This window comes from Cnephaeus nilssonii, assembly GCF_951640355.1.
Source record: "Cnephaeus nilssonii genome assembly, chromosome: 20".
NCBI lineage: Eukaryota > Metazoa > Chordata > Mammalia > Chiroptera > Vespertilionidae > Cnephaeus > Cnephaeus nilssonii.
Window position 1 is genome coordinate 5648344 of NC_137091.1, and position 27335 is coordinate 5675678.

General features: G+C 60.3%; 1 protein-coding gene across 1 annotated transcript; it reads right to left on the reverse strand.

Annotated features, from left to right (window-relative positions):
* Window positions 1-19: 19 nt before the first annotated feature.
* Window positions 20-26282, reverse strand: NOD2 (nucleotide binding oligomerization domain containing 2). Its single transcript, XM_079799607.1, has 12 exons — window positions 26158-26282; window positions 21826-22292; window positions 20038-20143; window positions 15767-17582; window positions 9107-9190; window positions 8833-8916; window positions 8148-8231; window positions 7139-7222; window positions 6503-6586; window positions 4522-4605; window positions 2319-2402; window positions 20-217 (listed from the first exon to the last, which is right to left on the reverse strand). The coding sequence occupies exons 1-12, from the start codon at window positions 26162-26164 to the stop codon at window positions 145-147; spliced, it is 3057 nt and encodes a 1018-aa protein (XP_079655733.1). The 5' UTR covers window positions 26165-26282; the 3' UTR covers window positions 20-144.
* Window positions 26283-27335: the final 1053 nt, after the last annotated feature.

The following is a 27335-nucleotide window of genomic DNA, read 5'->3' on the forward strand; positions in this document are numbered from 1 at the left end:
AGACGTCCACGCTGAGGCACTGCTGCCCCTCCTCGGCCCGAGCAAAGGCCGCTGCTGAGCTGCCTGGGCAGGGCAGGGCTCCGTCTGGACGGGCGGGCGGGCGGCCCCGCTGCTCTCACACACCGAGGGGATCGCCCGGAGACATCACAGCAGGAGCCTGGCGTCCTTGCGGCCCAGCGTCTCCATTTCCTCCGGAGAGAAGGCGTTTCCGCGGAGCCTTCAGGGGATGAAGCAAAGAGAGGGCGGAGTGAGGACGGAACCCCCTAAAGCCATGGCCTGTCCCTGGGCCCCGCTGCGGCCCCCCTTACATCAGCCGCCCGGCGGGCACCCTCTTCCCACTGCCACAGCCGGCCCGGGAGACCACATTCAGAGCGTGGCTTCCACTCAACGCCTGTCGTGTTTGCGCCAACGTGAAGTCGAAAAAATCATGTCAAACCGTGGTGGTGGGGGGGGGGGGGGGGGGTCTGTATTTCAAAACTAGGAGAGTCCCCCATAAAAATCTGTACTTCAGCCCTGGCTGGTGTGGCTCCGTGGTTGGAGTGCCAGCCCGAGGACCGGAAGGCTCTGGGTTCGATTCCGGTTAGGGGCCGGCACCTCGGTGGCAGGCTCGATCCCCAGCCCCGGTTGGGGCGTGTGTGGGAGGCAACCAATCGATGTGTCTCTCTCCCATCGATGTTTCTCTCTGTCTCTCCCCCTCTCTTCCACTCTCTAAAAACCAATGGGGAAAATATCCTCAGGTGAGGACTAACAAAACAAACATATCTATACTTCAGGTTTTCTCAAAAAAATAAATAAATAAATAAGCTGGTAGGGCCTAGCTGGTGTGGCTCAGTGGATAGAACGTCGGCCTGTGGACTGAAGGGTCCCAGGTTCAATTCCCGGTCAGGGCATATGCCCGGGTTGTGAGCTTGATCCCCAGTGTGGGGCATGCAGGAGGCAACTGATCCATGATTCTCACTCATCAGTGGTGTTTCTATCTCTCTCTTTCCCTCTCCCTTCCTCTCTGAAACCAATAAAAAAAATTTTTAAAAAAAGATGGTAGGTGCCTCTGAACCCCGGTGAAAGTGCCCAGAATGAAACAGTAGCGGAAGGCGGACCCCACCCGCTGGCCCTGCTGACTCCCGCCCGCCTCGCCCGCTGCCCGCCCCAGGCCCCAGGCCTGCGGTCCTTCACCCGCCTCCTCCCCGGGAGCTCGCGGCCCTGCTCTCTCTGTAGCGGACTCTCCCCTCCCTCGAAACCCAGGTCAAGGCGGCAGCCACTGGAGATATCAAATGGCGAAGCTAAAAATAACGATTCTCAAAGCGGCCAGTGATGGAGAGCGTGTCTCTGTCCGACTGTGTCACCCCGGGCCCCGTGAGGTCTGCGGGGCCTGGGCACACGCAAGGAGGGTTGTTGATTGTTTTTCTTTTAAGTCATTGCACAGCCCTCAGGAATGTCACGCTCTGTGTCCGGGGCGAGCAGGCCAGCGTCAGGCTGATATTTTAAGGGTTCTGATGCGATTTGCTTCCTGTTGGTGCAGGGGGGGAAGGCGGGGCTGGGGACATGCTCACTGCGCTCTGGACAGATCTGCTGCTGCCTTACAAAGAGTGGCCGCCGGCCGGGTCCAGCGGGGACTCTCAGCAGTCCCCGAGCCCCGTGCCATCACGCCCAGGGACGCGTGAGCTGCCCCGGCCGACACGGGGCGAAACCAGCAGACTTCCCTCCCGGGGAGCGAGAGTTACCAGCTTTTTAAAAAGTGTATTTCATTTAGAAGAGCGTGCTCACCTGGAGGCTAACGGAAGCGCCCTGAGCATGGTTAAGGCGGGCTGCGCTAAGCTGTCACAGTCAGTGTACCCCATGCACTTTTTAAAAAATGTATGTTTTTATTGATTTCAGAGAGGAAGAGAGAAGAGAAGAGACAGAAACGTCAGTGATGAGAGAGGATCATTGGTCAGTTGCCTCCTACATGCTCCCCACTGGGGATTGAGGCTGCAACCCAGGCATGGGACTAACCGGGAATTGAACCCTGACCTCCTGGTTCATAGGTAGATGCTCAACCACTGAGCCACACCCGCCTGACTCCTCTGTTACTCTTCCCACACTCCTGCCTACAGCACAGCTGTTCCAAATAAATACTCATGATTTTGAAATTAAAAAATGGGTCCCTCCTCAGAGATGGGAAGGCGTCTCTCCCAGACACAGAACTACATCCACCACACGCAGAGCGCCACCGAATGTGAGACCTCAGAAAGTCTCAAGCTCCTCTCTCCCCTCGCCCCATTTTACAGATTGGAAAACCGAGGCTCGGAGAGGTAGAGAGGCGTGCCCAGGGCCCTTACCAGACTTCCCTGACGGTGCCGTTCCTTTCAAGGGCCTGCAGGAGGGCTTCCGCCCCTCGGTAGGTGACGCGGTTGTTGGACAGCCTGCGGAGGAAGAGGCAGCCGTGAGCTTCCAGGGTGCGCGGTTGTCCCCGCGGGCCTGTCCCGTCACGGGAGGCGGTGGGAGTTGGCCGGCTGCTACGGCCGCCCGCCGCCCCTCTTCTCGCCCCTCTCCTGCTAAGGTTCGCAGTGAGCGCCTCACAGAGGCGCAGTGCCCACGGTGAGATCACGGCTCTCTCTCCCGCGCACCAGGTTTGCTTATCTGACTCGGGCTACGCCCTCGGGAAGGTGCTACGCACGGTGGTTACGTACGAGCATCTTAGTGCCAGACTTCCGGGGTCCCGGTCCAACTCCCACCACTTCCCTCTGATCTCCAGCACGTGAGCCCCGCCTTCCTCACCTCTAACATGGACCTCAAGGAGTGTCCACCTCACCAAGGATCAGACTTAAAGAACGGTTTGCTCTAAACCACGTGGCACCGTACTTAATGGATGGAAAAGAATCAGTGGCCCTAGCCAGTTTGGCTCAGTGGATAGAGCGTCAGCCTGAGAACCGAAGGTCCCGGGTTCGATTCCGGTCAAGGGCAGGTACCTTGGTTGCAGGCTCCTCCCGGGACCGGGCCCTGATCGGGATGCGTGCAGGAGGCAACCAATCAATGTGTCTCTCTCACATTGATGTTTCTCTCTGTCTTTCCCTCTCTCTTCCACTCTCCCTAAAAATCAATGGAACATTATCCTCGGGTGAGGATTAAAAAAACAAAAAGAATCAATGAACAAGGACATTCATCTCAGGGGTCTTGGGCGGCACAGAGAACACGCGAGGTTGGGGATGGGAAGGGACATGTCAGGCTGTCAGGGCCGGCGGGGGGAGAGGTACAGGTTCCCCATCCTGCCCTTCTCATAACCCTGCCCTTCACATAGCTCCACTGGTCAAATCACCTCCTCCCCTGCCCTCCACACCCTCCTCCAAGGCGGCAACTTCTCAGAAACGGACGCCGAGGCCATGCTATGAGTAATAACAGGCCCCGGGCGATCCTACTGTGTGCCCGCTGTTACCTCCACCCTCTCCCGCTCAGACCCCGAGGGGAGGGCCCGATCACCATCCCCATTCACGCCTGTGTGACCGGGCCCTCGTCCAAGGAGCAGCAGCGGGAGCTGGCAGAGCGGGTCCAAACCCAGGCACCAGGCCCACAGCCCACACTCTTAACCAGTGCTGGGCAGTTTGGTTAAAAGAAAGATGTGGGCGTCTCTCTATGGGAAACCAGAGGGGTGGTATCACGTAGAGACGCTGAATTGTAAGCCATGCCAAGGCCGCGGGGTCAGCCCCTGCTGCCCGGCCTGGCCTCCCTCGGGGCCGAATGGGCAAGTCCGGGGCCGCGAGAGAGCACAGCTTCCACACACACACACACACACACACACTCATACACACACACACACGCAGGCATCGGCAGAGTGGCAGGCATGTGGCAGCAAAGCAGCCCTCCCGGAGCCGCGTCTGCCCGTCGAAGGCAGCTGTTTCCCTGGGGCCTCACTTGCCAGGGAAAACGCCCCCTCCTCGGGCGAAAGGAGCCATCCGGGGATGCCCTCCGTGCCTCAAAGAGCACCCGGCACCGAGCGGGGCCCCGGACATTTCTCATGTCCTCACATGCACGGATGCACGCACCCACGAGTAGAGCAAGCGTGCCTGCCCGCCTAACACGAGAGACGCCCTGGGCATGACATCATGAGGCCTCTCACCTGGGCCAGAGAGGCCTGGAGGTGGGGGGCGGGGGCGGGGGCACCTGCTGCCGGCAACCAGCCGTGTTCCCTCAGCTCCCACCTCCCGCTCCGACGGCTGCTCGCTGGGAAGACCGCGTCCCTGCAGAGCATGCTCACGCCAACATAAGAAGGACAGGCAACACCCCACAGCCTGGCCCCCGCGGATGGAGCCCCAGACGCCTCAGTGATACGAGACTTGGGGACACACTGTCACTGATTATCTTCCTTCCCCGCCTCACTTCACAGCTCTGTCACCAGGGTTTGCTGGGCCCGCCTGGCCTCGCAATCCTTGCCTGCGTTTTGGGGAACCCCTCCCCCAGCAATACCAGCTGGTTCCACCTGCTGGGAGGTGGCCAGGTGGGGCCCCTGCCCCTCCCCACGCCGCTCACGACCTGCCGGCCCCTTACTTGAGGACTTTCAAGCTTGAATTTCTCCTGAGTCCTTCGGCGAGAGAACGGACGCCTTCGTCTCCGAGCTGGTTCTCCTCCAGGCTGCGGAGAAGAGGAGAGAAAACTGTCGAGGTGGGAACAGTCATCACGGAGAGGAGGGCGATGGAGAGGAGCCGAGTCCCCCCACTTCCACACTTACAAATAAAGTCCAACACCCCAAATCCACACTTACAAATAAAGTAAGAGCACAGAAGGCAGGTGTGGGGGCTCCATCCCAGGGACATCTTGGGGAGAGAATATGCCCAAATTCTCCACAACATAAGAGGTCCCCTCATGTCCCAGGGACTCAATATCCATTTCCTCTTTCTTTTCTTGTTTTTTTTAAAATATATTTTTATTGATTTTAGAGAAGAAGGGAGAAGGAGAGAGAGAGAGAATCATGGATCGACTGCCTCCTGCACACCCCACACTGGGGATCAAGCTGGCAACCCAGGCCTGCGCCCTGATCGGGAATCGAACCCTAACTTCCTGGTTCATAGGTCGATGCTCAGCCACGGAGCCATGGCCGGCCAAGAGACATCCCCAGGGCCGAGGCCGATGGGCCCCTGGGAATGCTCTCTAAAGGGGAGAGGCCCAGCCGGCCCGTGCCGTGGCCCGCCCTGGATGTGCAGACTGCATCCTGGAACACACACGAAATGTCGGAGGTGCCACAGCCCTCTTGGGGTCATGAGGCAACCGACCGTGAGGGTGAAGCCACAGCGAGGATGTGATGGGACAGAGAGTCCCGAGCGCCGCTGGCCTTGTGGCCACCACACGGCCCCGTGCCGCCTACCTCCAGGATGCCTGTACCCGGGAAACGGAATCCTCTCCCGGTTGAAGCCACCGTAGGGGAGGCTTTGCCTCACCTGCAGCCCACGGAATCATAACGGACGCACTGGCAGCGAGGAACCCCGCCCCCAAGACATTCCAGGTGGCCAGACCCAGTCAGGACAGAATCCATGGTCCCTTGGCGGAGCCAGCCAAGGCCCGCCCACCCCCACCTCCACTGTGTGGCGCTGCGCCGAGGTCCCGGTCCCTGCTGCTTCCTGAGGAATCCGCGTCTCATCTGCCTGCTAGAACGTGGGGCCGCCAGGACGTGTCAGAAGGAGACGAGGCTGCTGACGGATGGGAAACCTGGAATCCACCTCAGATCGGTCATGCCTGTGTGACTCACGGTTCATCTGTCAGCTTCCCCACCCGCCCGCCAGGCGGCCCCGCCTCTCATGGCCGCGGCGCTCCGGGCCGCTTTGAAGTGACGGGACGCTATTAGCTACGCGGTCGTAGCAGCGGCGGCCACGGTGGCCACACCGGCACTGTGACAGGGGAACGTTTATGAGGCACTTATTACGCTCGTTCCGGGCACTGCCTCGTTTAATTCTTACAAACGTGTTTCTAGTTGGAAAAAAAACAACAAAAAACCGGACTCAGAGACTGCTCCTGAACCTGCCACGGCTCACAGCCGACCTCGGAGCTCAGCCCCTCGATTCCGGAGTCTGTGCTCTCCCCCTGAGGCCACACGGAGGCCATAACAAACCAGCGAACCGATCGTGCAATTCAATAAGAAGATCGAGCACCTCGCCCGGCCTGTGTGGCTCAGTGGTAGAGCATCGACCTATGAACCAGGAGGTCACAGTTCCATTCCCAGGTTGCAGGCTCAATCCCCAGTAGATGGGTGAATGGGAGGCAGCAGGTTGATGGTTCTCTCTCATCGCTGATGCTTCTCTCTCTCTCCCTCTCTGAAATCAATAAAAATACATTTAATTTTTTTTTATAAAAAGGGGGCGAGCACCTGTATGCGGACTCTGTAAGCTTCATTCGCCAGGACATTGAGAGGTGAGTGCAATCGAGCAATCACTCAACCATACACCTTTGTCCCGTCCACACCCCTGCTTCCCCACGAGGCCAGGGGACGAAGAGAGGCTGATATCTGCCCCCGAGAGCAGGGGCTCCCCAGACTCACCAGAGTTCCTCCAGTGCCACGTTCTTCTCCAGCATCGAGGCTAAGGCTTGGGCACCCACACTGCCAACGCGGTTCCCCACCAGGCTGGATGCGGTCAGGGAACAAGAATGGGTCAGAGCAGGGAGGGGCCTCGCAGATAAGCTAAGCCAGGATGCCTGGCACACACGGCCCCACTTCCTGCTCTGCTCCATTCCAGACATCAATAATCGATTATCGCATTCTTTCCCATCAAGCCCAGGCAACCAATCGATGTCTCTCTCTCACGTCAATGTTTCTCTCTCTCTCCCTCTCTCTCTCCCCCCTTCGTTCCTCCCTCCCACTCTCTCTCTCTAGAAATCAATGGAAAAAATATCCTCTGGTGAGAATTTGTTTTAAAGTGTTTGGTCCACCCCAAGATCTTCAACTTACAGACAGGGAAGCAAGACCCTTGAGAGGAGAAGGGACCTCGCCAAAGTCACCCAGAAAGACCCGTGTCCTGACTCCAAACCCTATGGCCTCTCCCTCTGCTCCCACTGCCTAACACAGGGGGCAAAATGAAGTTCCGAGACCTTCAGAAGTGGCCTGGCCGCCCCCCCCCCCCCCCCGGCCCCACCTCATGCTGGCTCCCCGGACAGCGGGACAGACACGGAGGCTTACCTGAGCCACCTCAAGCTCTGGTGGTCGCCCAGGGCTTCGGCCAAGGCCTGCGCCCCCGTGTCCCCCACCTCATTGCCCCAGAGCCTGAAAAGGTCAGCAGAGGCAACGGACAGTGTCAGGGAGGACGTGCCGTGTGCTCTAGACAGGCCGTGTGAGCTCCAGCGGCTCCTCCCTCTCCACGGCCCGCCCGAGGGCAGCACCCGCCCCCCCCATCCCAGAAAGGCCTCAGTGGGGCTCCTGGCTCCAGCCAGCCGGGCCTGCCTCCGTTGTCCGGAGGGATGGCCAAACTTTTCCCTCTGACTTTTCGGCTGCTTCCCGTCAGACTTACAGGACAGCAGGGGCCCACCCCGCGCATACCCTCGGGGACGGGGAACTCACTCCCTGTGGCAATCCCCATGGTTGTGACGTTTTTCATGACATTTAGGTCAGATCAGCTTCCTGGGAACTGTGCCCACGAGTGCCTGGACCTGCTGGGGGTGTCGCCCCGTCCCCCACACAAGAAGCTCCCCTCCGGGCCCCAGGGCCTGTGGAGCTGCGCCCCCCACCCCCCAGGATGTCAGAAGCCCCGCCCCTCATGCACAGGAGCTCTGAGGACCTGGCCCAGCCGCCAGCCTCCCCCACGTCCTTCTCTTTCCAGGTCAGCACCTCCTCTGGGAGCTTTGGAACATGACTGATTCCGGGGTGCTGCCCTTAGAGGGCTCCCTTAACTGGTCTGGGGAGGGGCCCTGGCCACGGCTGCTTCAAAGCCCCCGTGGTTCCCACGCACAGACAGAGGTGAGAAGCAAGGACCCGGACTTCCTGCCACCTTGCGGGCACTGCCCTCCCCCAGCCTGCCATCCTCCACTTCCTGTTTACTGGGGGAAAGCAAGTGCCAGGCAGCCAAGGACCGCCCACTGGCTCCCCACCTCGCCCTCCCACCAGAGCCCCGGCTGCCCATGGGGCCTTCAGGCTCAGGAGCTTCCCCTGCCCCTCATCCCTCCAGGGGCCCCAAGCCCAGAACCCAACCTACCCCAGGAATTGCAGCGAAGAGTTGGCCCTGAGCCCCCGGGCCAGCACCTGGGCCCCCGCCGCCGTGATGCGGTTATTCCCCAGCCTGGAGGGGAAGGAGAGGAGGCTGGGAGAGTGTGGCGGGGAGGCCGGGTCTGCTGGGGACAGTGCAGCCCGGACAGAGGGACCTGGACAGACGCCTTGGGCACCTGCCTGCGGGATGCGTGTTGCTATCCGTGCTGGGCGCCTGCCCTGCCTGCGGGATGCGTGTTGCTATCCGTGCTGGGCGCCTGCCCTGCCTGCGGGATGCGTGTTGCTATCCGTGCTGGGCGCCTGCCCTGCCTGCAGGATGCGTGTTGCTATCCGTGCTGGGGGCTGCCTATGGCTTGTGAGACTCCCTTCTCCACCAGCACAAGGACAGGAGAGGCAGGGGGGTGGGGGGGACAGGCACGGGCAGGAGCCACAGGAGGCAGAGGTCCTAAAAGGTGGTTTCCCAGGGGAGCGAGGGTGACTCACAGTCGCACCCTTCCTCCCGGGTCAGCCCTCAGCCCAGCAGGTCCAGGGCTTGCTGGGGAGGTCACAGCATTAGCCAAACCCTGCTCCCCTCCCTCTGTATTCGGCAGGAGTCAGGCACCCAGCAGGGGCCGAGCCAGGGAGGATGGAGCTGTGGGGGAAGCCGGCGCCCGGGACCCGGAGGCCAGGCTCACCTCAGTGCCAGGAAGTTCTGCCGGCGCTCCAGGAGCCGCGCCAGGGCCTGGGCACAGCCGTCCGTCAGCTGGTTGTTGAATAAACTGGAAAGTTCGAAAGAGAGACATGGAGACCGGACACGGCGGACAGCGACCGCCCCCCAAACCCAGGGCAGCCCGTTCCCCCAGGACGGGAGGCACCTGCACCCTTCAGCCACGCAAACGCCCGCCCAGCCCGTCCCAGCTCACAGCCGCTCCCGCAACCTGGCCCAGCCCGAGGCCCAGCCCGACTCACGCCAGCTTCTGCAGCTCCTCACAGCGCAGGGCGTGCTCGGCGAGCGTGCAGACGCCGCGGTCCGAGAGGTTATTATCTCGCAGGCTGCAAAACACCAAGCAAATCAACTTGAAAATGGAGCTCAGGAAAGGGGGGAAATGAACAAGACTCAAAAGGGACGTTCGCTCATCCCCCAAACGCCAGCATCTGTGCTTCGGAAATGCAGCTGAGATGGAGCACCCCAGGAGGCCAGGCCCCCCCACCCCTGGTCAGCTGCTGATGTCATGCACAGTGTTGGGGACGGCTCAGGAACGGGGGACCCAGCGCTCCTGCTAAAGAACACTGGGCTCCTCAGGGAGTCATGGACCTTGGGGGAGGCACCCTTTTCAGCTGTGGGCAAGGGAAACAGCCGTCATAGAGGCCTCCTAGAAGGTCCCGAGGTGGAAAAACAATAATAATCTATATATATAAAAGGCTAAGTGACCGACCGTCTGACCATCCGACCGACTGGCCAGCCAGTACACATGATGCACACCGGCAATTTAAAAATCAACATTGACTTGTGCATGTGAGACACATATAAAGCTCTCGCTGGCACCAATCGCAAGCGTGTGTTTTGATCTGTCATTGTCGATTGTGAATTTGGTTGACACTTCTGTTATAGAGAAAGGGCAAATAGCGATACTAAAATTAATTCCTTCTAATTAATTTCCTTTCAAGATGCAGGAATTCGTGCACGGGGCCACCGGTAATAATAACAAAAGCGAAGGTTCCGAGGTGGGAAGGAGCTGGTCCGTACGTGGCAAAGGTGCAGAGGAACAAGACCGGCTGCCCCTGGGCCAGGCTGGGTACCACCAGCTGGCTGAGCCGATGGGAGACCAGTTAGACAAGAGTGGCCCATCCTTTGGAAAACCAGCGAGCAGGCTGTCCCCCCTTCACCCCCGTGACATCACCGCGGCAGGCCCGGACACGCCTCTCCGGTCAGTGTTTCCAGAGCTCACCGCATCACAAGACCCGCAAGCTCCCCGGAAGCACAGCCTCCCGGCCCAGCCCTGGCGCTGGCCATTCGGACGTGCGGAGTGGGGCCCGGGATCTGTGTATTCTAACAACTGTGGGCGTGATTCTCCGTCTCCAGACAAACTTGGGGGCCCTGACTTAAAGGGTCACAGCTCTGGAGTCCCTCCGTGCAAGTTCTGACCCTCAGCGGCCGCTCACTCGCTGCTGGCTGAAAGGGAAGCCCTGGCGAGGATTTAAAGAGACAGTGCACACACCGAGAGGTAAGGTGAGGATTTAAAGAGACAGTGCACACACCGAGAGGTAAGGTGAGGATTTAAAGAGACAGTGCACACACCGAGAGCCCTGGGAGCACCTGGCCACGGGGAAGCCACTGTAATCACGATAGCCGCCTGTGTGGCGGGTCGCACACGCTGGCCGTCCAGCACTTCCTACTAGTCCCGCATTCAATCCCCACGAGCCCCCAGCGCGGCGGAGGGAAGGACACTGAGGGCGGGGGGGGGGGGGGGGGGGGGGGCGGGCGCTGTGCCACGTGGCTCAGCGCTGAAGGCTTTGCACCCGGCCGGCGGCTCCAGGGCCACGCTGCCCAGCACGGCGTCCGGCCTCTCTTCTCTGGACGGACGGAGGGAGGAGCGGTGATGTTCAGACCCATGGGGGGGGGGGGGCCATGAAATCCACGATGAGGGTCACGAGCAGCACATTTTAAAGGGAAGAGAAGACAGAGCAGAGTGTGTCGCGGGAACAGGGAAACCACGTGCGAGGCTCGTTTCAGTCTCTTCCTCGCTGCGGGTCCCGGTCGGAACCGCCGAAGCCGCCATGCTGGCGCCGGGGCCAGGCTCTGAGGAAGCCCACCCACGGGCACTGGCACAGGTTCCCGAGGCCCAGGTTTCGGTCGGCATGGAGACACTGGGTGGGAAGGAGGCAGGAGCCTCTCTCTCTCTCTCTCTCTCTCTCTCTCTCTCTCTCTCTCTCTCTCTGGAAACGCCCCAGGGCATCCCTGTGGTTGCTCCCCTCCCCCACAGGGCCTGCAACCTCAATGCCCTGAGTGAGAGCAGGGCCTGGTCAAGGACTGTCACTGCGCACAGAACCTCGGCCGGCTCGCACCGACCACGAGTGTCCGCAGCGTGGCCCCTGGACCCCTCGTACCAGCGTCACTGGGATGTTTGTTTACAACAGAGACTCCTGGGTCCCCCCCCCGCCCCCCGCCCAGACCTGGAGTGGGAACCATCGGGACGGGCCCACAATCTATGTTTCCACCAGGTAACAGAGCCCCGACAGGCGAGCGATTGATTCCCCAGCAGACATCCGGGAGCCCCCCTTCCGGGGGAATGGGAGGAGTGCACTGGCCATTCCCGCTTTACCCGCTGGGCCCACTCCCCCTCTGCCCGGCTCTCGGGGCCGATTCCCAGGGAGGACACCAGCAGCGCCGCCCCCCCCCCCCCCGCCTTCGCCCCCTGCTCGGGCTCCCTGGGGGTGAAGGCATGGGGTCAGGGTGTATTCCCCAGGCCCCACCTTCCCAGGTTGCTGCCACCACAGCTGCGCTCAGGCAGCCCTCCCTGCCCTCCCCCCAGGTGGTCACTCCTCCCCCTCTGCCCCTCAGCCTGCGGAGGCCAACCCCCTGTCTCCACCCATGTCCTCACCCCCATCCCACTGCCCTGGGGCCTGCCCTTCCGAACAGCTGCCTTTGAAAATGTCCCCCGTGTCAAACTCTCCTCTGATCCCCACTTTAAGCGTGTCCTCTCTTTCCTCCTGATAGATTCATATGACAAGGTAGGTTAATTACATGACATTGACATATTAACTCTGTATGATATGTGTTATGTTACTATATCCCATTTATAAACCGAGGCTCACGGACCCTATGTAAGGGATGGGGGTCACCCCTCAGGGACCTGTGTGTTTGGTCCACAAAGAAAGAAGTCTCCTGTCCGGCCAGCGGGGCTCAGGAGTTGAGCGTCGACCTATGAACCAGGAGGTCAGGGTTCGATTCCTAGTCAGGGCACGTGCCCGGGGTTACTGGCTCCATCCCCAGTGTGGGGCGTGCAGGAGACAGCTGATCCATGATTCTCTCTCATCATTGATGTTTCTCTCTCTCTCCCTCTCCTTTCCTCTCTGAATCAATAAAAATATATTTTTTTAAAAGAAAGAGAAAGATGTCTCCTGCTTCACCGAGGACGTGTGGCTCCTCAAGTGTTCCCGGAGAGGTGGCCCCTTGATTGGGGCCCAGTAAAGCCGCCTGGGAGGCCGTGAGTGGAGGTTGGCGTTGACACAACTTCTGCTTTCTGAGAGGCTATACATAGGGGGGGCAGGACATCCCCTTCCAAGGCAGGAAGGGCGGCGGGGAGCCTGCATCATGTTGGCCGCCAGACAGGGGCACACCCTCCGTGCTCACCCGGCCCAAGATGGGGAGAGAGGCCCCCGGTGCCAGGGCAGTGACCTTCCACAGGGGAACTCACCCTCAGATGGTACCGAAGGCAGAGAGGGTGACGCCAAAGCCTCGTCCAGAGCCAGCCCTACATGAGGAACAAAAGCGCAGGCGGCCCAGTTGGGGGGGGGGGGGGGGCCTCCGTGGTTGAGCATTGACCTTTGAACCAGGGGGTCACAGTTTGATTCCTGGTCGGGGCACAGGCCTGGTTTGTGGCTCGATTGCCAATGTGGGGCGTGCAGGAGGCAGCCGATCAATGATTCTCTCTCATCATTGGTGTTTCTATCTCTCTCTCCCTTCCTCTCTGAAATCAATAAAAATATATATAGATATATACATATATCCTATATAATAAAGAGCTAATATGCTAATTAGACCGAACAGCAGGCGACCTTCCGGACGAAGCCAGGACTGCGAGGGGCTGCGAGGGCCGAGCCCCTTGCATGAATTTGGTGCGTCGGGCCTCTAGTAGAATATAAAAAGCTCAGGCAGAGTTCCACAGCCACGTCTCTCTGGGGCCCCAGAATTCCCGTCTTGTCGGGATTTTACAGTTTCTGATGCGGCACAAGTCACCCTTGATTTGAGCAGTTCCTGACACAGGCACCTACAGTGAACAAGGTTGCAAGTGGCGTCCAGGTGGTCAGGGGGCCTCTGGAGCCATCCACAGACAGGCTGCCAGGAGGGAAGGGGAACTCGTAACTGCAGGGGGTGGGGGTGGGGGGTCTTGGATCTCCCAGCTCCACCATTCCCAACGTGAACCCGGACAAGTCACTTCACGTCTCTGAGTCTCAGGTGTAGGCTGATGGGGAGAAGAACGTCCCTGGGACAGCGGGGTGGCTGTGTGGGTCACAGAGGTTGCTCTGGGGAGTGGGGGGCACAGTGCCCATACCAGGCTGTCCTGTGAGTTAGGGTGATCGTTGTCATAGATTTAAACGAAGGCCCAGGCCCAGCAGGAATGATATGTAATACATGCAAATTATATGTAAACTAGAGGCCCAGTGCACAAAATTTGTGCACAGGGGTTGTGTCCCTCAGTCCAGCCTGCACCCTCTCCAATCTAGGACCCCTCAAGGGATGTCTGACTACCCGTTTAGGCCTGATCCTACTGGTAGGATCAGGCCTAAATGGGCAATCGGATATCCCTCGCACAATCCAGGACCTTTAGGCTCCCAACTGCTCACCTGCCTGCCTTCCTGATTGCCCCTAACCACTTCTGCCTGCCAGCCTGATCATCCCCTAACCACTCCCCTGCCAGCCTGATTGATGCCTAACTGCTCTCCTCCAGCCTGATTGCCCCCAACTGCCCTCCCCTGCAGGCCTGGTCACCCCCAACTGCCCTCCCCTGCAGGCCTGGTCACCCCTAACTGCTCTCCCCTGCAGGCCTGGGTCCCCCCTAACTACCCATCCCTACAGGTCCGGTCACCCCCAACTTTCCTCCTCTGCTGGCCTGGTCACCCCTAACTGCCGTCCCCTGTAGGCTTGATTGCCCCCAACTGCCCTCCCTTGCAGGCCTGGTCCCTCCCAACTACCCTCCCCTGCTGGCCATCTTGTGGTGGCCATCTTGTGTCCACATGATGGCAGCCATCTTTGACCACATAGGGGCAGCCATCTTGTGTGTTGGAGTGATGGTCAATTTGCATACTACTCTTTTATTAGATAGGATAGTGTAATATATGTAAATTAATTATGTGTAAATTATATAAGTGTCTAACCACTAGGCTGTGCACCTGAAATAAATATCCTATCTAATAATAGACAAATATGCAAATTGACCACACCTCCGACACGCCCACAAGCCACGCCCACCATCCAATCAGAGCGAGCATGCAAATTAACCAAAACCAAGATGGCTACAGCCACAGAGAGCAAGGTTTCCTAGGTAACAGAGGAAGCCAAGCTTTCTGCCTGCACTGGCCAGGCCTAAGCCTCCACTCAAGCTACAAAGTTTCAATTATAGAAGGTAAACAAATTCAAACAAATGGCAGCAGAATGGAGCTTGAGAGAGCAGGCTAGGGTTGCCGCCGGCAACAGGGGAAGCAAAGCTTTCTGCACACCCTGGCCGGGCCCACCCGCTTAAGGCTACAAAGTTTCAATTATAACCCCAACACAAATGGCTGCCAGCCTCAGAGGGAGCCCCAGGCTTGGCTCCGCTCCAGGCTACAAAGTTTCAATTGTAGAAGGAAAATAAATTCCAGATACCAGGGCCTCCCCTTGGGTTGCCAGGGGGCGTGGCCCGCCTGCAAACCACCACAGGCCCCTCGATCAGGCTGCCCCACACCCCAAGGGAACCCCCACCTGATCCGGGACGCCCTTCAGGGCAAACCAGCTGGCCCCCACCCCTGTACCAGGCCTCTATCCTATCTAATAAAAGAGTAATATGCAGATTAATCATCACTGCAACACACAATATAGCTGCCCCCATGTGGTCAAAGATCCTGCCCCCATGTGGACACAAGATGGCCACCACAAGATGGCCAGCAGGAGAGGGCAGTTGGGAGGCACCCGGCCTACAAGGGAGGGCAGTTGAGAGGGACCAAGCCTGCAAGGGAGGGCAGTTGGAGGTGATCAACCCTGCAGGAGAGGGCAGTTAGGGGTAACCAGGCCGGCAGAGGAGGGAAGTTGGGGGCAAACAGGCTGGCAGCAGAGTGGTTAGGGGGTGATCAGGCTGGCAGGCAGAAGCGGTTAGGGGCAATCAGGAAGGCAGGCAGGCAAGCAGTTGGGAGCCAGCAGTCCTGGATTGTGAGAGGGATGTCCGACTGCCCTCGAGGGGTCCCAGATTGGAGAGGGTACAGGCTGGGCTGAGGGACAACGCCCCTCTGTGCACGAATTTCATGCACCGGGCCTCTAGTAAAAAATAAAATGGCCCGGCCGGCGTGGCTCAGTGGTTGGGCGTCGACCTATGAACCAGGAGTCACAGTTCTATTCCCTGTTAGGACACATGCCTGGGTTGCAGGCTTGATCCCCAGTGAGGGGCATGCAATCCATGATTCTCTCTCATCATTGATGTTTCCATCTCTCTTTCCCTCTCCCTTCCTCTCTGAAATCCATAAAATATATTTTAAAATAATAAACTAAACGAAGGCGCAGACTGGGGAAGGGACCCGGCCGGGCTGTACAGAGAGGCTGCAGGCTGGGCCTGGGCCTGACCCCCTGGGTCCCCACAGGTGTCCCCACACCTGCACCTGCACCTGCACGGTGACGCCATCCTCACCTCACCCACCAGCATCGCCCGCGACACTCACTACAGAGCCTTGCAGACGCCCAGGCAGGGCAGCAGCTGCTCCACGCCGACGTCGCCCACGGAGTTGTGGTCCAGCTGCAGGGCCACGGGCCGCCGGAGGTGGCGCAGCACGAAGGCCAGGGCGGTGCACTCGGCAGGGCCCACGCTGCAGAACGTCAGCTTGAGGTGGCCCACGTCGAGGCCCCGCACAGCCTTGCGCGCCAGCCGCTCCTCCCGCAGCTCGTACAGGCTGCGGACGAGCCAGAGGAAGCCGGGCAGGGCGTGCATGCTCTTGGCCTCGCCCGGCAGGGCCGGCGGGATGGAGCAGAAGTGCTTGCGGAGGCTGCGGGCCAGACACCGGCGGGCACAGGCCTGGCGCCGCAGCAGGGCCTTCTCGGACGCCTGGCACTCGGCCAGCAGGCCCCGGTGCTCCCTGGACAGCAGCCCCGCCAGGAAGGTGGCCGTGATCTGGAGGTTGTGCGGCTCGGCCTGCTGCAGCCAAGCCTCCACGCTGCCCTCCTCGCTCGGCGGGCCCTGCACGCACAGCGCGGGCAGCAGCCGGGCCAGTGGCGAGCTGCCCGTCGGGCGGCAATTGAAGAGGTGTCTGAGCGAGGACGGCCTCACGTCGGCGCTGAGCACCAGATAGAAGGCGGCAAAGAAGCACTGGAAGGTGATGTGCAGGAACTCCAGGGGCGGCGGGCCCCCGGGCGCCACGCTTTTGGCGTGCACCAGGAAGCCCAGGGAAATGTCCGCCCCGTCCACGTGCGCCGCCTGGAGCTGCGTGGCTGAGAACACGTAGCAGCTCACGCCCAGGCCCCAGAGAGCCAGGCGGCCCAGGTGCAGGAGGGTGGGGAGCCTGCCTCGGAGCAGGCCGGGCCCCGGGCCGTGGGGGGCCGCGTCCGGTGGGGAGGCGTGGAGCAGGAAATGCTGCAGGATCAGCAGGTACATGTCCGTGGTGGTCCGCGGGGACCCCCCGCCCTGCAGCAGCAGCTCCTGGTGGCATTTGGACACCATCCAGGCAACGACGGGTAGGTGGCACAAGCCGTGCAGGGCTGTGGTGGCTCTGAGCAGGCAGACCAGGCGGTCGGCCACGCCCGGTTCGCGGTGGCGCTTCCGCAGGTACAGCTCGATGCCGTCCTCCGAGAAGCCCCTGAGGTGGAGCTCGGCACGCACGTACTTGCGCAGGAAGGCGGACACGGCGTCCGGGCGGCTGGTCAGCAGCTTACGGGCGTTCTTGAGCAGGTTGCCCTGGAGGAGGTTGAAGAGCAGATTCTGCACAGACGTGGGGTCGGTCGGGGAGCAGTGGCGCTCGCCGTCCGTGAACCTGAACCTGAACTCGTCAAAGCCGTCAAAGGTGAGGAGGACGCGGTCGGGGTGGGCGAGGAGGAACTGGAAGACCTCCTGCTGGCCGAGGTCAGGCCAGCAGCAGTGTTCAAAGAGCAGCGCGCGCACGGACAGGGGCCTGGCCACGCGCTGCAGCTGCCGGCAGCTGAAGGGGAAGACAAAGAGAAACTCCTGGAAGTCCCGCCCCGACGCCCACAGCAGGTGCAGCCGCTGCAGGAGCGTGCTCTTGCCGCTGCCCGCCTCGCCCACCACCAGCACGGTGTCCGCGTCGGCGTTGAGGGGGGCCCCGGCGCTGAAGAGGGCCTCCAGGCCCAGGGGGGCAGGGCTGGTCTGCGGGGCGCCAGCCGCGCCCACCTCGGTCCGCAGCTCCAGGACATTCTCCGTGTAGATGTCCTCCAGGCACAGGTTCTCCGCCCCGTCGTAGGAGCTGAGGAAGCGCGACTGGGCCGAGACCGTGGTCCGCAGCTTGGACGTGTACTTCTGACACGCGGCGTCTGGAAGGCAGAGGAGGCGGCTGACGCGGGGCACCTGAGCGGAGGGAGGGCTGCGTGGGGCAGGGTGGCCTCACAGGTGGCGTTACATGTGGGAGACAGGAGACAGCGGGCTCTTCAGCCACAAGCCGTGGACTTTGAGGAGGACGGTCACCCAGCTTCTTCGCCCTCGGTTTACTCCCCTGGGAAGTGGGAGAGGTGGCCATGGCCCCTAACTCCTAGGGTTTTTACGTGGATCCGTTAAGATACTTCAGGTCCAGCCCTTCATTCAGCGCTCGACACGAAACAAGTGCTCAGAAGACCTTAGTCAGTGCCCTCGTTACCAATGGCATCAGGGAGAGCGGCCGATGAGAAGGAGCACTGGGCTGGGTCAGAAGGCCTGCATTGTGCCCTGGCCAGTGTGGCTCAGGGGTTAGAGCGTCGGCCCAAGCACCAAGAGGTCGTGGGTTCGATTCCTGGTCAAGGGCATGTACCTGGGCTGCAAGTTAGATCCCTGGTTGGGGTCATGCAGGAGTCAATCAATCGATGGGTCTCTCTCACATCCATGTTTCTCTCTTTCTCTCCCCCTCCCTTCTTTCCTCCCTCCTGTCTCTCTAAAAAGCAATGGGGGAAATAGCCTCGGGTGAGGATTAAAAAGAGGAGGAAGAGGAGAAGGAGGAGGAGGTGGGGGGGGGGGGGACCTGCATTCGAACCCCAAGCAGCCGAGGTGAGTCCCTGCACCACCCAGCTCAGCGGAATCACTCGGCTCCGCGGGATCTCTCTAAAGGGAAGCAGAAGGAGTGCGGGCTGAGGAGCCCCATTTCTGAAGTCAGACACACCTGAGCTTGAGACCTGGAAACCTGGCCCCCCCTCAGCTTGGGCAAGCCCCTTCTCTGGCCTCAGTAGTCCCATCTGTGAGCATGAGAACAATCCGCATCTCGAAGGATCGTTTCAGGAGGAAACGAGATAAAATGGAGTTTAGAAGCATGCCTGACCCACGGCAAACTTCCAAAACGACACACACACGGGAGTGGAGACCCACTAAAGCCAGACCTCCCTCCCCCGCCTCCTCTGCACCGCCCGCCCCAGGTTCCACACTGCAAAGCGAGAAGCCACACCTGCTTCTCAGGGGACGGAGCCTGTAACGCAGCCCGGGCAGGGTGCCTGAGGGGCCGCGACCTGTGCCACGAGAGCCGCCACCTTCTCTAAAGCCACTTGTGCTCGGGTTCCTGATGGTGAGTGGCTGAATTACAGAGATCAAGAGGTTCCAGCCCCACATAAGGGCTAGGAATGTCTAATCACTGCAGTGCACACCTGAAACTCATCGCTATTGTCTGTCAACTGCGATTGAAAAATAAATGCAAAACTAAAAGAGAGACCAGCCCCGTCTCAACATGTGCCCATATCTCCTTGGCACACATCACGAGGGCTTGGCTGGTAAGGGGTACGTGTAGTCAGCCCTCCATTCACAGTAGCTCCAGCGACCATTCTGGAAATAATAAGAGCTAACACTATAGCCCTGGCTGGTGTGGCTCAGTGGATAGAGCATCAGCCTGTGGACTGAAGGGTCCCAGGTTGCAGGCTCAGTCCCCAGTAGGGGGCGTGTAGGAAGCAGCCGGTGAATGATTTTCATCATTGATGTTTCCATCTCTCTCTCCCTCTCAATTCCTCTCTGAAATCAATAAAATCTTACCTTATAATAGACAAATATGCAAATTGACCACACCTTCGCTACGCCAAAGCCACGCCCACCAACTACGCCCACCAGGAAACCGTTGCAGGGATGTTGGGGTGTGGCGGAGCCCAAGGCCGGGAAAGCCTCGGGCGGAGGCTTTCCCGGCCTTGGGCACCAGCGGGGAGCCTGCACGGATCGCAGGCAACGACCAGGGGGTCAGCTCCTGCGATCCTTAGCAGGGATGCTGGGTGCGGCCAAGCCCAACGCCGGGAAAGCCGCCCGAGGCTTTCCCGGCCTTGGGCACCAGTGGGCAGCCTGCACGGATCACAGGAAACCACTGGAGGTCGGCTCCTGCGATCGGTAGCAGGGATGCTGGGTGCGGCCGAGCCAAGGCCACCGCCCAGGGCCAAGCCCCTACCCTGAAAGAAGGCAGAAGGCGGTGGCCACAGCCAAGGCCTGGGTCCCCGGTGCCGGCAGAAAACTGGTGCAGGCAGCCAGGTGAATGAAGGTCTATTGCACGAATCTTCGTGCAAATGGGCTACTAGTAATAATAATAACAATAATAGCTAATACTATAGTAGTAATATCACTCACATCGATCCTGATCATCCCCCCAAGAGCCCAGTGAGAGTGGAGGAGTTACCCTCAAGATGAGGAAGGACACTGCGTCTTAGGGAGCCCCCCAGCCAGGAGGTGGGGTTCTAGCTGATGCCCCTCACGCTGCAGCTTTTGCTCTTAAACACGCCTCTGCACAGCCCTGCTCTCCTCTGCGGGGCCGGGGGGACCGGGAAGAGCAGAATGTACCTTCCACAGACAGGGCCAGCGGGACGGGCAGCTCCTGCACGTGCTGAAGAAGGAAGGCAGCCAGCCCGTTGGCCTTCACCGCGGCCAGATCCAGGAGCCTTCGTGCCTGCGGGGGAAGCGAGAGTCGTTCTTTCTCCAGAAAGGGTGTGGGAGGTCTCCTGACCACGGCGACGTCATAGGCGTCTCCTCCCGCACCGCACCGTGCAAGGCCAGGAAAGCAGCCAACGGCAAGGCGGCTTTAAAGAAGGCCATGCGGCATGGGCATGGGCATTGGGCGGCGAGTTGCACGCTTCCACGCGCACACCCAATCAGGTCCCCTCTCCAACAACGAATTGTTCACTGAACACAGACAGCGTCTCAAAGCGTGGATAACTTTAAAATAAAATAAACGGACAAACAAAATAGGTCCAAAAAAACAAAGTAGGTCCAGCCCTGGCCGGTGTGGTTCAGTGGTTAGAGCGTTGGCCGCTCACCAAAGGCTTGTGGGTTCGATTCCCAGCTCTGGTCAGGACACATGTGGGAGGCAACCAACCAACATGTCTCTCTCCCATTGATGTTTCTCTCTCTCTCTCTCTCTATCAATCAATCAATGGAAAAAATATCCTCAGGTGAGGATTAACCCCCCAAAAGTAGGTCCAGAGACAGATGCATGGAACAGACGGACAGATCTCAGAGGGGAGTGGGAGAGGGTAACCAGAGAGCTTATATGCATACACATGTAGCCCACTGACACAGGCAATAGTGTGGTAAAGGCCAGGGGTGGGGCAGGAGCCAGGTGGAGGGGGACAAAGAGGGCAAAATGTGGGGCAAATGAGGGGCATCTGTAATACTCTCAGCAATAAAAATATTTTTTTTTAAAAAAAAAAAGGACATCCAGCCCCTGACTCATGGCCCCACCAGGTCCTCCAGCGCAAGGAACCCTGTATGTCCAGGGCTCACTCGCAACCTTGCCCCCCAACTTCCCAGAAGGACCCTTATGGCTCTCAGAGAAGGTGAAACCAGACCCTGACCCCGAGACCCCGAGCTCCCCCACCCCCACCCCCGCTCCCGGGAGCCTTCATCCCCGAAGGAGGCCACACTGCCCTTCCCTCCCACCACTGTGTCTGTGCTCGAGACTGTTTTTCAAAACAAAACAATGGAGTGTCTGGGGACTCACTCTGTGAGGTTCTAAAACTGTAATGAAAGCAAAGACGTGGCTCACACAGAGTCCGGCGAGCGGTGCCCACCAGCCGCTGTCACAGGCCGGCCACAGGGGTGGAGCGAACCTCTGTGTTCATACCATCACATATGAAATCATGCAACACCATTTCCCATCAGAAACCCTAGGTGGCATCTAAACTACATCGGGACTTCGTGTGCTTATATTCATTAGTAAATACCGGTTTGATTTAATGGATTGTGATGATCTGTTGAGCTGTTCATTGAAAACAGACAGCCGGCGGGGCTCAGTGGTTGAGTGTCGACCTAGGAACCAAGAGGTCACAGTTCAATTGCCCTCGGGCACAGGCCCAGGTGGAGGGCTCAGTCCCCAGTGGGGGGCGTGCAGGGGGCAGCCGATCCATGATTCTCTCTCATCACTGATGTTTCTCTCTCTCTCCCTTCCTCTCTGAAATCAACAAAAACATTTTTTTTTTTAATGCAACAACTTCTACCCGCCTGGCTCCCTCCTCAGGGGAACCCCCGCCCACGTCTCACCCCGGGACTGGCTGCTCGGAGACCAGGAAGTCTTGGTAACCAGGCAGCGCCTCTTCCTGAGAACGCCGATCACGCAAGAAGGAAGCGCCTTACCCGCTGGGATGACGTGAAGATGGGCAGCCTGATTTCATCACATTCGTACGGGCTGACGAAGCCCCGCGCCTGCGCCAGGTCCAGCACGCCCTCCACGTGGCCGTAGAGTCTCCGGACGATGGCGGGCCGGTGGCACTGCAGGTCCCGGGCCGGGTGGGGTGAGTGGGGGTCCCAGTGGCCACGCAGCGCGGGGGACTGGCCGTCGGCCCGCGCCTCCTGCACGGCCGCCAAGAGTTGCTCGCAGCCCCAAGCACCTTTATTCCACACGGTGTCCAGGAGGCGCCTGGCCGAGTGGGAGAGGGGCTGGCCCAGGACGCGCAGGCCCTCGTAGTCCTCCCAAGAAAGCACTTCCCAGGCCAGCAGCCGGTCCAGGACGCTCTCGAAGCCCTCCAGGGACCCCGAGCCCAGCAGCCCCACCAGCCGGCTCCTCTGGGCTTGGAAGGCTTCCTGCGTGCACGTGTCACGGCCTGGGGAGGAGAGGGGGTCAGCAGGCAGGCGTGCAGGGCAGGGGCAGGGGCAGGGGCAGTGGAGGGGTCAGTCAGCCCACCCGAGGCCAAGCCCGCATGGTTCTGCCCTCGGACATTCCCCAATCCAAGGTCCCCATTGTACAGATGCACAAACTGAGGCCCAGAAGTCAAGAAAGTTCCCGCAGAGGGTTTGAAGTAGGTGGGAGTTCAATCAAGCTCCCAGATCCATGCTTCATCTGAGCCAGTAGTAAGAGCAATGGCCCCCAAGGGATCCAGAAATTAATTCTCTCTGAGGCGCGCAAGAGGGCTCCTCCATGCTGGCTGGGTTCCGGCCACAGCAGCGCTCCCTTCAATAATGGCTGCCGCTCATTAAGCACCTACAATGGACCAGGCACATCGTAGGCAGTTTCCTGCGGGAATTCATTCACCCCTTCCATCCACTCTGGAGTCGATGCTGTGGTCAGCCCCATTTTACAGATGGCAAAACTAAGGCACAGGGAGGCTGGGTTCCAGAAGCATGCCTTTAATTCCCTTAGAGTTGGGGTCCCCCCCACCCCACGCCTGTGCAGGTAACCCTCTGCTCCCCCAAGAGGCAGAGCCAGAACACTGCTATAAAGAGCCCAAACCCAGCGAAGCAAAAGTCAGGGTGCAAACTAAGTGGTGTCAGGGCGCACTGAGATCTCCCCACTGCCCCAGGGCCTCGCCGCCCTCGCCAGGAGCATCACGTGCCGTCACCTCTGTCCCCGGCTTGCTCTGGGCTCAGCCCTCGGCTCTGGGCTCTGGGAACTGAGCGGAAGCGATTTCTCAGAGATTCGTGCCTGGGAGGCCCCCGAGCCGCGGAGAGAATCTCAGAGAGCGCGGGGTCCGGGGCGTGGGCTGGTGAAAGCGAGAGCGAAAGGGCAGCGCCCCGGGCAAAGGGGAGGGTGCCCGGCTCTTTCTAAATCAGGGACATCCCCAGGCGCTCAGGCAGCGGGCCTGTGGGCTGTTTATGTGCCTTGCTCCCTCCCGGCCCACGTCGAAGCCTGGGCTTGCACACCTTGGCATCGCCAGCTGGGCACAGGCGGGGCCCTGAGAGCATGGTGGGGATGGTCATGAATCAGAAATCCACCCGGGGAGGGGCAAGCCTGGGACCGTCTGTGCCCGCCGGCACACGCCCGCTGCTGTAGGGGAAGGAGAAACCTCCAGCTAGAAGCCTGTGCCCGCCGGGTGAGGAGGCCGAGACAGCGAGGTTGCCTGTGTGTCTGGCAGCGGGGATGCAGGGCACCCCCCATGCAGGGGGTACAGCAAACCGGGACCCCAACCTGCTCTCCCGTGCCACGGGCCGAGCAGAGGCGCGGAGAGGGTGGGGGCGGAGAGAGGGACAGCAGGGAACAGGAGGGGCAGGAAGAGTGTAGGCTCGGCCCTGGAGCGGCCCTCAGCTGTGGAAACACCAGCCCCCAGACCCCCCCTCCCTGGGGAACAGCCCAGAAATGGGGCCAGCGCTCTGCCTCCGACCCAACCCCTGGAGGCACGCGGGCAGCCAGGAATTAGCGAAGTTCACAACGTGACACGGGACGATGCCCGCTTCTCTCCCCAGAATGGACAGCGGCTCTCTCCTCTGCGTCCCAAGAGCCGGGACCACCGCTCCCTCATCAAAGCTCAGTGGGTTCGCCCTGGCCGGTTTGGCTCAGTGGCTAGAGTGTCAACCTGTGGACTGAAGGGTCCAGGGTTCGATTCTGGTCAAGGGCATGTACCTCAGTTGCAGGCTCAATCCCCGGCCCTGGTTGGGGCACATGCAGAAGGCAACCAATCGATGTGTCTCTCTCACATGGCTGTTTCTCTCTCTCTGTCTATCCCCGTCCCTTTCACTCCACTCTCTAAAAAAGCCAATGGAAAAATATCCTCGGGTGAGGATTAACCAAACACACACACACACACACACACAGCTCAGCAGGCGTGGGTAGGGGCAGGGCCCAGCAGCTCGGGCAGGCCTTGAGCAGGAACCGCCAGGCCGGGTGACACAGGACTGGCAGGTCTAGAGCTGCCGGGGAAACCCCAAAAGGATGCACCGGAAGCCAGAGTTGGCCAGCCAGTTGTGTAGAACGAGGTAATGCCGGGCAGTTCTGGCAGGAAGCCTCGTGCATTCACGTGGCCCACACAGAGAGACCCCAGGGGACCTGTGACACGCCCACAGGCGTGCTCACCCACCAGGGCCAGGTAGGCAGGCCCTTCCTGAACACACCCAGTCTGGGGCAGCGGACGGACGCTCGAGCCACACACGCCCAACTTTCAATGGCAGGGCCCTGTGCATACGGGGTGGGGGGCGGGAGGGAAGGAGGCAGGGCAAGGCCATCGAATTTGTCACTCTGCCCTCCTACCAGCAGCTGGAAAGTCCCCTCTCTGCCCAGGCCCTGTTCCAGAAACATCCGAGCAGGGAGATTCCCCAAGGACCAATTGGCCAGCTCCCTGTCTGCAAGCAGGCATGGCTGTTTCATCTTAAACGTCCAGGAGGGAGGACCTGGCCTTGTTGCTGTCCTCACTAAGCTCAGGACGTTCCTCGTTAGGTCTAGCTTAAGGTTCTCCTGCTCCACTGTAAATGGGGAGAGGAAAAAAAACAGATCCCTGCTCATCACCTGTTCGATAAAAACTGCCCCTAAAGTCCCGCCTCCTGCCCTTTACCACCTGCCCGGCCTCCCCTCTTCAGGCTGGATCCAGCTGTGTCATCCGTGCCTTTTCTTCTCTGCTTCGGGTCCTACCGCTTTGGAGTTGCCATAGCTGTTCCTCGGGGAAGGGGAGGCCCGTCCACCCAGAGGAAGGGGCACTGCCCGCTGAAACAGGGCCGAGGGGAGGGGCAGCCCACTCAGACCCCCCAACCCCAAACCTGGGCCCTGCTGCTCCCTCCTTCCCGGGACCGCAGCCAGCCTGGGTCCCTGGGGCCTTGGGCAGCTGATCTGCTTCAGTGATGAAATCCCAGCTGCTGGACCCTGGGGAACAGGAGAGGGAGGCTGCTCCGGACCTCAGCTGGGGACCTGCCTCCCCGGGGCACTGGCTCCATCGCGCGTCCCCTCCCCTCCTGCAGCCAGGTCCCCTCCCGGTCCCCTTCACCCCTTCTCTCTAGGAGAGCGTCTGCCACCGGCCTGCAAACAGACCCTAACTTCGCCCCTTCCGCGTCCAGTCCTGTTTCTCCGGCCCTTTCACAGCAGGACTCCCTGTCTGCTGTCCTGACTGACCACTCCAGCCCTTCCAATCGGGTCTCCCCTACCCCCCAAACTGCTTTTCTCCTGGTCACCCCTGACCCCAGAGTGAGCCCGTATTGCTTGGCCCTCAGCCCTCACCCCACTCGCTCGCTCCGCCAAAGGCATGTGTCCTCACAGCTCCCCGCTCCTCCTGGAAGCCCCTGCCTCGAGGCCCGGGGCGCCCAATGCTCTGATTCCTCCCTGAACCCCCTCTGTCCCCTTGGCTGGGTCCTATGCGGGGAGCCCCCCAGCTCCCTGGTGGGACGGCTTCTCTCCGCATCGCCCTCTCCCTAAGGGACCGTCACTGCTCTCGCTGCTTTAAACGCCAGCAGGGACTCCTCCAGGCACTCTCAGGGCACCCACCACTCACAGGCAGGCGGGTCAGATGGGGAAACTGAGGCCGGGAGAGAGGAGAGAGGAGCCCCCGCTGGGCCCTGAAGCCTGGCCTCCTCATGCCCAGGGCGCCTGAGCCTCAGGACTTCGCTCCCAGGGGTCCCCCTACACACACACAAGCCCCGCCCCCAGGTCACCGCCTCTCTCTGGACCTCCAAGGCTCACGGAGCCCGTGTCCCCAAGCCCCCTCTTCTTCTGAAGTCACAGCCCGCCAGGCAGCTCCCCCACCTCCGGATGCCCCCTTTCCAGCTACCTACCTTCCATTTAGATCCTGGGACCCTCCAGGGGTTTGAAACCGGGGAGCCCGTCCTACGCCCGGGGGCGGACGAAGGGCTCAGGAGCCAGGTGTCTGAGTCCTGCGGCGAGACCCTCGGCGCCCGCCCTCTCCCGGCACCGGGCCCTGGAGCGCGCAGCTCAGGCGGGGGGGTGGGGCGCCCCGATTCCTCCTCTGCGTGGTTGGGGCCACGTCTGGAGGATCCCAAGGCTCCTGCACTCAGCCCTACCCCGACGGGCCCCGCCACGCCTCCCTGCACCCCAGCACCCCAGCCCCGGGCTAGCCCCGCCCACCGCGCGCCGACCACGCCCCTCCTGTCCAGCGCCTCCACCCCCGCGGCGCCCGCCTTCCCAGCTCTCTGCTGAGTCTTGCCTGCTGCCTGCAGCGCTGGGCCACGTGGTTGCGTGACCCTGGCCCTGTGTGTCCCCTTTCTGGGCCACCTCTCAACTGGAGGCAACCAAAGAGTCTCCCAGGACAAGCCCCCCTCCTCTCTCTCTCTCTCTCCCTCTCTCTCTCTCTCTCTCTCTCTCTCACACACACACACACACACACACACACACACATACATGTTGCCTCCCGGTAAATTCCTGCACAGGTAGCACTCAGTAGGTTGGGGTTGGGAAATGCTGCATTAGAAGGACTGAAACTACCCCAGTGAAAAGCCAGGAGCCTCCTCAATGCCCCACAACAGGAGATCGCTTAAGAAAACTGACAGGTGCCCGGCCAGCGGGGCTCAGTGCTTGAGCACCGACCTATGAACCAGGAGGTCACGGTTTAATTCCCAGTCAGAGCACATGCCTGGGTTGTGGGCTCGATCCCCCATGTGGGGAGATCGTGCAGGAGGCAGCTGACTAATGGTTCTCTCTCATCATTGATGTTTCTCGCTCTCTCTCCCTCTCCCTTCCTCTCTGAAATCAATAAAAATATATTGGGGTGAAAAAAAAGAAAATTGAGAAAGCAACTGGAAAACTTTTCCAACTCATCTTTCATCCCCCACAGCCCACCTGGGAGAAAGTTTTCCAGCTTGACCTGCAAAATGCACCCAGAACGCACCCAGCTCTTGCTAGACCTCCATGACCCCTGGGCCCCAATCCCTGGGCGACAGCAAGAGGGCCCAGCCATGGCCAGGCTTCCAACGGCAGCAGTGCGAACCTGTTTAAA